This window comes from Azolla caroliniana, unplaced genomic scaffold, assembly GCF_043228905.1.
Source record: "Azolla caroliniana isolate FFs.n. ecotype wild unplaced genomic scaffold, voAzoCaro1.0.p SCAF_10, whole genome shotgun sequence".
In the NCBI taxonomy this organism is placed as follows: Eukaryota; Viridiplantae; Streptophyta; class Polypodiopsida; order Salviniales; family Salviniaceae; genus Azolla; species Azolla caroliniana.
Genome location: NW_028230445.1, coordinates 18,813,887 through 18,822,751, shown reverse-complemented (window position 1 = coordinate 18,822,751; position 8,865 = coordinate 18,813,887). Strand labels below are relative to the sequence as shown.

General features: G+C 41.3%; 1 protein-coding gene across 1 annotated transcript; it reads right to left on the bottom strand.

Moving 5' to 3' along the window:
• Positions 1-4,877: 4,877 nt before the first annotated feature.
• On the bottom strand, positions 4,878-8,480 carry LOC147859353 (putative protein phosphatase 2C 57). The gene is made up of 4 exons (XM_087325759.1): positions 8,110-8,480; positions 6,106-6,276; positions 5,809-6,020; positions 4,878-5,709 (listed from the first exon to the last, which is right to left on the bottom strand). The coding sequence occupies exons 1-4, from the start codon at positions 8,317-8,319 to the stop codon at positions 5,154-5,156; spliced, it is 1,149 nt and encodes a 382-aa protein (XP_087181885.1). The 5' UTR covers positions 8,320-8,480; the 3' UTR covers positions 4,878-5,153.
• Between the last annotated feature and the right edge of the window lie 385 nt (positions 8,481-8,865).

The window sequence follows — 8,865 nt, the reverse complement described above, 5'->3', positions numbered from 1 at the left end:
TGGACTCGGGTTTCGATAATCACGATGCCCAAGGACGCCCGAAGTGTTTCTATTGCCACAATTATGGACACGTCCGACGTTATTGCCGGAAATTGCAACAACAATCTCACAAGCAGCAAGCCCAGATAACCATGGCTGACGCAGCATCGTTGGCTGAGCTTCCGGGAAACTAACTTCCGGGGTACTGATGGAAGAGCCAGCCCCCCACGTCCAAGCGTCCGCCTCTTCTAGTTCATAGGTATGCACCACTCTCGCCACCATTAATCACTCCACACACACCATCCTATTAGACTCTAGTAGTAATATCTCTTCAATTAGCACCGCCTTAGTTCACCAATTAGGCCTCCCCACAACCACCGCTCCTTCCATCCTTTTTGGTGATCACCAACATCTATACCACTCTCGCACGCAAGCCCACTGCATCATTACCTTAGGCACTCTCACATTCTCACACCACTTTTATGTCTTGCCCCACCAACTCTTCCCCCTCACCTTAGGTTGCGATTGGCTCCTCAAGCGTCGCGCTATGATTGATTTCAATGCTCACAAACTAATTGTCCCACAAGCTCCCCCTTCTACACGATAGCCCCCATGTCCCCCACTATAGCCAAGTCCAGGTGGCCCTCAGTCCCCATGAGCGGTTAATCTCCGTCCGCCAATTGTTAGCTCGTTTTCTGTCACTAGCCCCCCAACTCACGCATGCCGCTATTGTCTCTTTCCCGATACAACATGTCATTCGTATCGGGGACGCCGCTCCCATCCTCATGGCTACACGCCGATGTTCCCCCCTCGACCACGATCGCATCGATGTTGCCATCACCGATATGCTCACCAAAGGAATTATCATTCCTTCCACCAGTGATTGGGTTTCAAAACCCCACCTCGTCAAGAAGGATGATGGCACCTTCCGTTTCTGCATCGACTTTAGGCCTCTCAACAAACTGACGATCCATGACCTCTACCCGCTCTCTCACGTGGACGACCTCTTGGACTAGCTCGGGGGCTCCCGTTATTTCACCTCCCTTAACTTAGCCTCGGGATATTGGCAGATCCCCTTAAAGCCGTCTGACGCCCACAAGACCGCATTCCGCACACGACGCGGGTTGTTCCAGTTCACTTGCATGCCGTTTGGCCTGTCTGATGTCGGCAGCACATTCCAACGCATGGCAAACTCCATCTTTGCCAGCCTTATCAATAAAGGCGTCCTCCTTGTTTATCTCGACGACATCCTTATCCACACTGCCACTTGGGAGGATCATCTACAAACTCTCGTTGAAGTCCTCGCTTGCATAACTTGCAACTCCAATGGAAGAAGTGTTGATGGGGAAGTACCAGCCTCCGTTTTCTCGGCTTCATCATCTTTGGCAATGGAATCCGTATGGACCCTACAAAGGTAGTTGCCATCACCGACTACCCCCGCCCCACCTCAATAAAAACATTGCAACATTTTTTGGGCATGATCACTTTTCCCTTTGCTTCATCCCGAACCTCACCTTGGTCACTTTCCCCCTCCGTCATCTCCTGAAAAAAGGTGTGACATTCGTTTGGGATCCTGCTTGCAAAGATAGCTTTCGTCGCCTCAAAACAATGGTCCAGGAATCAGGGTTGCTCGCCTATCCTAACTTTGACCAGTTGTTTACGTTGCAAACAGATGCCTCTAACCATGGGTTAGGAGTCGTCCTCCTGCAAACCGATTGCCACAGGCAAGAGAAGGCGGTCGCCTTCATTAGCTGAACTCTCACACCGGTTGAACGGAACTACTCAACCACTAAGAAGGAACTACTTGCGATCGTCTGGTCTTTCCAGCGTCTTCACCCATACCTTCATGGCGGGCAGGTTACGGTTGAGACTGACCACCGGCCCTTAATTTCTCTTATTCATCGACCTCACCCCCCGGGCCGCTTGTTGCGATGGACGTTGGCACTTCAAGATTATCAGTTTACCCTCTCCTATCGAAAAGGTGTAACTAATTTGGTCGTTGATAGTCTCTCTCGCGCCGATTTCCAAGTTGTCCAATTTCTACCCACGACGTCTGACCTTCTACTGGCACTACCACAACTCTCTACACTTCAGCAACACGACCTCGCCATCCGAGAGATAACCCATCAGTTGTGCTCCCTCCAACCATTTCCCTCACAACGACGGTTCATTTTCCGCGATAACTTGGTGTTCTTCATTCAGGTGCATCACGAGCCGCGTCTCTACATCCCTCATGCCCTACAACAGATGTATCTCCAATTTTATCACGACCACCCATTGTCGGGTCATTCGGGTTTCCACAAGGTTCTTGAAAAATTACGTCTCAAGTATTATTGGCCCAACATGCGACACTATGTCTCTACCTACATCAACCAATGTGCTTTGTGTCAACACATCAAACCCGCGAGCAAGCCCGCCGGAACGCTCCAACCCATCACCGTCACATCACCTTTCGAGCTCATCGGATGGGATTTCATGGGACCTTTTCCCGAAACCCCCAATGGCAACAAGTATATCCTTGTCATAATAGAATACCTCACCAGATGGGCTGAAACTGTTGCCATCCCTGACGTCACTGCGCCAACAATCGCATCCCAACTTTTGCACAAGGTAATTTTTCAGCATGGTTGCCCTGTCCAACTCTTATCTGATCAGGGCCGCCAGTTCCATGGGGATGTCCTCAATGCAGTTGCAACTCAACTAGGTGTCCAGCAGGTGTTTACATCCTCATACCATCCGCAAACAAACGGCCTCACTGAACGCCTCAACAAGACCCTCAAGCAGGAGATTGTCGCTTACATCGATCCATGCCACAAAACTTGGGATCAAATCTTGCCTTTCGTCACCCACACCTACAATACATCCATTCAGGTGTCAACACGGATCAGCCCTTTTCGAGCATTCTATGGGCGTGACCCTCAGCTCCCACCAGAATCGTCCATTGACGTCCATTCCAAACCTACCAACATGGATGGTGCCAGTTGGGGGCTCTATCTCTAACAACTACTACCTCTCCTTCAACAAGCAAGCTCTCAAAACCTACAAGTCACACAACAACGCCAAAAGAGACTACGACGTGGGTCAAATTACCCCGACTTACGATGATGGAACCAAAGTCCTTGTTTACTTCCCGGTCCGGCGGCGCGGTCTCAGCGAATCACTCATGCACCGATGGATCGGCCCATTCACCATGGTTCGTGCAATCAAATCCATGACTTACTTGCTCCGACGCGATTCCAATGGTTGATTCACCTCCGCCCATGTTGCCCGCATCAAGCCCATCTTCTAGTGCTCGTCCTTTCCCCATGTCGTAAAACTCCTTGTTTCTCTCAGGGGGGAAATGTGGTGTCCCTTGGATGCAAGTGCATACCTTATGTTGGGTGTGCATGTTCCTTTGTGCCCCTTTTAGCATGCATGCCTTCATGCTATGGTATACATGTGTTCCGTTAAGCCACCCTTTTAGCATACCCTTGTTAGGACGCATGTAGCTAACTAAAGCCAACCCAAATGGGTACCTTTGTACGACTATAAATAGAATAGGAAGTAAGAAGCTAAGCAAGCTGGTTTGGATTCCATTTATGTGCATTTCCCAATATGATGGAGCCATCAGCAATTACTAATTAGAATACAAAGTGATTCGAGTGAGTCAAACCCAAGTGCTAACTGATTCAATGAATTCTCTTAACCCCTATCTTTGGCCATATCACTTATTTAAAGAAAAGTTGTTGCTATGTGGAGAGAAAGAAGAATCAGACAAGAATTAAGATAGTGATGAATAATCAATAAGGGTAGACATGAAATAAGAGCATAACCAACATGGTAGGATGATGAAGAGGAAATTATGGTAATGAGAATCATGAATGGTAATTATGATAATGAGGTATTGACCTCTCTATCTCCATCTCTCTTTCTTTGTTTTTTCTGGCACCTCACATTCAGATGTTGAGTATTTCCTTGCAATATTATTGCATTGTAGTTACTTGTATTCTTTGTATAAGTGGTTTTGGTCACTTTATAGTGCACACCGTTGCTTTTTATATTTCCAAACCACTTTTTCTGCAATGCATTGTGTTAACGTCGCAAGAGGTAAAAGCCTACCAATGGTAGCTCCCCATGAATGATTGAGACATTGAAACCCCAAGAGTAGGCAAACTGAAGTTAAGTTTTTGTCCTATAAGTGAATGTGTAAATAAGAGGAAACTAATAAATTTATAATGAGCATGTGGTAAATTCCTAAAAGTGAATGTGTAAAAAAGAGGAAAGTGTAACAAGTTCTAACAAACTTATAATGAACACATAGGAACCTCAGAGAGGGATTGGCAAATTAAAAGAGAAACATAATACAGGAAGTGTTGTAAGGGGGTGGATGCCTGGGGATAGTTGCATAAAGTAACGTTATACTATGAAGGGGATAGTTGCGAGGATCTAAAACGAGTCCATGACATGAAAGAAACCAATTATGGGAGGTCACTCAACAGTGAAAGTAGTGATTGAAACACCATTGTGGCCACATCCTTTCAGAACTAGATAAATCTCAAGAATGAAAGGAGGAACTAAATTGACAAATCCATGAGATGAAAGAAATTACAGAAGCCATCTCTGGAAGTGGTAATTGAATCACCACTATGTATGGCCAAGTCCAACTGATTATCTTCAGACTGGACAGCCCTTCAGAAAAGATACAAAAGCTGCAGTACAAAAGCATTAGGGAGATGGAAATTGAATAGAAAGAAACCGGCTACAATCGGTATTGAGATGCTACCACAGCCTACATTTAACCAATTCCACCAAATGGAAGTTTGTTGCCTTGTTTACTTTAATGATAACAAATGAATTTTCCATGTTCAAACACAAGAAAACGAAGGACAAATTCATTTCCCAAAGAATATCAGGCATACTTCACAATAGATTTCCATTCTAATGTTTATTATTATAAAGACAAGCTCCTTGTGAGTCTATAAATTAGTCATTAAGCATGGCTGTCTGTCATTCCAAATAGCCATGTTCAAAATGGGGAGAGAAGAACAATCACAAAGTTACCTATGTTCAGCAAGTCATTGCTTGCTTCAAAAAATATTCCTACTTTGTATACTATGGCAAAAATAACCATTTGCCTGTGAAAAAAATAATTGGTCCTAACCTTGGGTTCTAAGTGTACATTTACCACAACAACTTTAGATGACTTTGTCAAGCACGTCTTGAAGATTACGAAGCCCCTCTGCCGATATACTTCTCCGAACCACGAACTTGTTTGCAAGCTTAGGAGGAGGATTCTTCTGAAAACAGACAGTTACAACAGTCAAATTGTCACCACTATCTCTGCGAAGAGCCTCATTAACTAGCTCATGTGAGCATCGTTTTGGATCATTGTGCTCCTGAAGCTTCCTACGAGCAAAATCCACCGCATTTTGGCTCGAGAAAACATCCCACAAACCATCACAGCCAATTATGAGGAATTCATCATCTTCTGTTAATAACGCTTTCTTTACCTCAGGCTCAGCACTAAGAGGGCAATTGACACCCTTTAAACCCTTAATATGCCAATTCCCTATTGCCCTTGCAACGGCAAGCTGCCCATTCAAATACCCATCATCCACAAAACCTCCGTGAGCCTCAATTCGACTCTTTTCCACTATACAAGAAGGCTTATGATCCCTAGATAACTCAATAGCCTTTCCTTTCCTACTTAGAACAGCTCTACAATCTCCTGCATTTGCAACAAAAAGGTTTCTGCACACACAAAAATAAACAGAAAAAGATTACTATAGCTTTGATCAGGAAGTTACATGTTAACAGGAAACAGAAATCTTTTCAAAAAAACTCACAAACCTTCCGAGAACGAGTGCAGTTAGAGCCGTGGTGCCAGAAGACAAACACTCATCTTCAGAACAAGCTTCTGCAAAAGCTGTGTCAGCATGCAAAAACGCATGCTGCACAGCTTTCTCCACTGAGGTCGGAAAAGCCGAATCTCTCAATATAAAATTGAGCAGCCTCTCTTTAACAAACTGTGCTGCATCTCTACCATTATGTCCATCAAAAATCTTACAACAAATAAATCTGAAATTAGTTCAATCTACAGCAAATGATAAATCTACATACTTCAGTCAATTGACACAGTTCACTCACTCCATAATAAGATCCTGAATCATCTACCGACATTGAGCCCAGATGTTCAACCAAGTTGTCAATGACCACATGTTCATCTTCCATGACAGACCTTGGTCCTATGTCAAACCATACACCTGACCTAATAGTGGGCTTGAACTCAACAGGAATCGAATTTTGACCAACCTCAATCTACATGTAAACAACAAAATGTCTATCAGAAAAAGCTGGCATCATATAGATAGATAGGTAGATAGTGTACGTGGTCACTTTTCTCTCAATATATACACACATTTCATATTTTTTAAATCATCTAAGACTAACTAATTTGAGAATTCTATAAATATAATTAACATCATATGTATGTGTGTGTCATTATTTCTCTCTCGAGATCACATTTCTGGCATCCTGAGAACCTTAAATAAATTATCATCTAAGGCCAAAAATGAAGCATACATACATAAGACTTCTGATTTAACTATTCACACCTATAGTGAACAAGCTGCATTGGCATAACACGTGCCCATATGACACTTATATAATTTATGTGTCTGTATGTCTAATAACAATATAGTTCATATATACGTATTTTATATTTATTTTTTAATCATCTCAAACAACTGACTGAAACTTTCATACACATAGTAGAGGCCAAATACCAAATAATATGAATGCACAAGCTGTATAACAACTTCTAAAAATTACCACACCTTATAGTACATATGGGTGTTTGCGTGTCTTTCACAACCATATGTATGTGTACCTTTCATATCATTCTCCCAATCATCTCAAACAACAATTTCAAATTCAAATTTTACTGAGGCCGAATACCAAATATTGAGAATGAACAAGCTGAATGGCAAGGACCAGCTAATCCTATAATGTATGTGTATATATCTTAAAACCAATTTTCTTACCGTTGATTGCGAAAAATTCATTGTGACTTAAGGAATAATTCTTTTTCCAGACAATATTTACATGGTACCTCGTCTATTGATATGTGAATAGAATCAAGGGCTACCTGTAATGTGTGGGCAAGTAAATTAAAATGAAAATCCTCTTCTACCAAGGACTTCTCCCCATACAGTCTTTCTTGCAGAACGCTAACCATGGTCTATAAGTACAGTCCTCTGCTTGTTACTTTCAAAAGTTCTTTTGACTCTTATATTTCTAACATAAGTCTTGATATGTTTCTCTTCAAATCAGTGGGCATATTTATGCCCTGCTGTTTCCATGTTTCTAGATTTCCATATTGCAAACATTCTTTATGGTATTTTCATCTCACTTGGCATTTTCCCAACAGTAATATAACACATTTCTAAAACATGTGTCTAATAACAATATATACTGTATAATGTCATACTTAAAATTTTCTCTGATTGTCTGAAATGACAATTCGAAGTTTCTACAAATTTTGATGAAGCAAAATACCAAATGCACAGGTTGTATGACAAGCACCTACTAAATCCTTCATAATATATAGTCATTTATATATACACATATATGTATGTATTCTATATAATTTATATGTATGGAATATAATATACATACATATAATATGTGTGTTTACCAATGGCATAAATTCACATATATTTTCAGGATCATCTTAAATAACTGATTAGAGTATTCCACACATTTAATATAGGACAAATATCAAATAACATACAATAAGAAAGATGCATAGCGAGCACCTATCAAAAAATATGCATGTTGTATATGCATGTGTGTGAAGATAAGTTCACATAATCATATCTGTTACATAAACTCGTACTTGTTTGACAATCTGAAGCTACTGATTTGAAAAACATTCGACATGTTTAACAGAACCCAAAAACAAAACCACAAAATTGTGCAAGGTTCACAGAAAACATCTCTAAAATTACTTTGCATAATGCGAGTCACGTATATATAAATGCATGTGTGCCTTGTAATCATATATTCTATTCGTCTCCAATCATATCCAGGTATTTATTAGAGGATTCGGCACATTTGACTACTTTTAAAAGACACTTAATCATCAAGTACCTTATCGTGATGTGTTGTAGATGACCCATTCGTGGAAATCTCAAGAATGGTGGGCAAGGTCAATCTCTCAAATGATGAAGAGGATGAGGATGACGACGAAGATGAGGATGACGATATTCTTCTTTTCTCATCCACCACAAAGCTTCGCTCCATCGAACCTCCATCGAAAACATTGACAAGAGATCGAGTTACTCCTGTACCTGCTGGCATATTTAATGTTTCTTCTGGGCATGAAGATGCAACCTATGGTGACTTTTTCTTGTTGAAGAAAAAATAATCTTTGAAACACGAGCAATGATACTAATCACTTCTGATGGAAATAGTTGTAATTCTCGACACAGTTTTTAACCTGAATGCGGTATTTTTCCTTTCTGCAATGACAGTTTAAAGATGGACATTATTAGACCTAAAAATGAAAGATTCGACCTATACATAAACAAGGAGGAAAAGAAACATGTTGTAAGATCTCAATAAAGACACGACCTGCACAGACGACAGGGGAAATTGTAGAGAAAAAACGAGTAAGGAAAGCATATTAAGATTTGAGCTGGAAAAAAAGAAAGCATTCAGAGAGAAAAGAAACGGAAACACGCACTGTAAAACCTAAGAATGCAAGATTTAAGTATAAAAAAAACAGGATAGACACTAACAGAAGAAAAGCCACATTGTAAAAGCCTAAGAGGCACGATTGGACAAAAACAGCATAATTACTAGAGAAGCTTTACACATTGGAAAACCTCCAAATGAACGATTTGA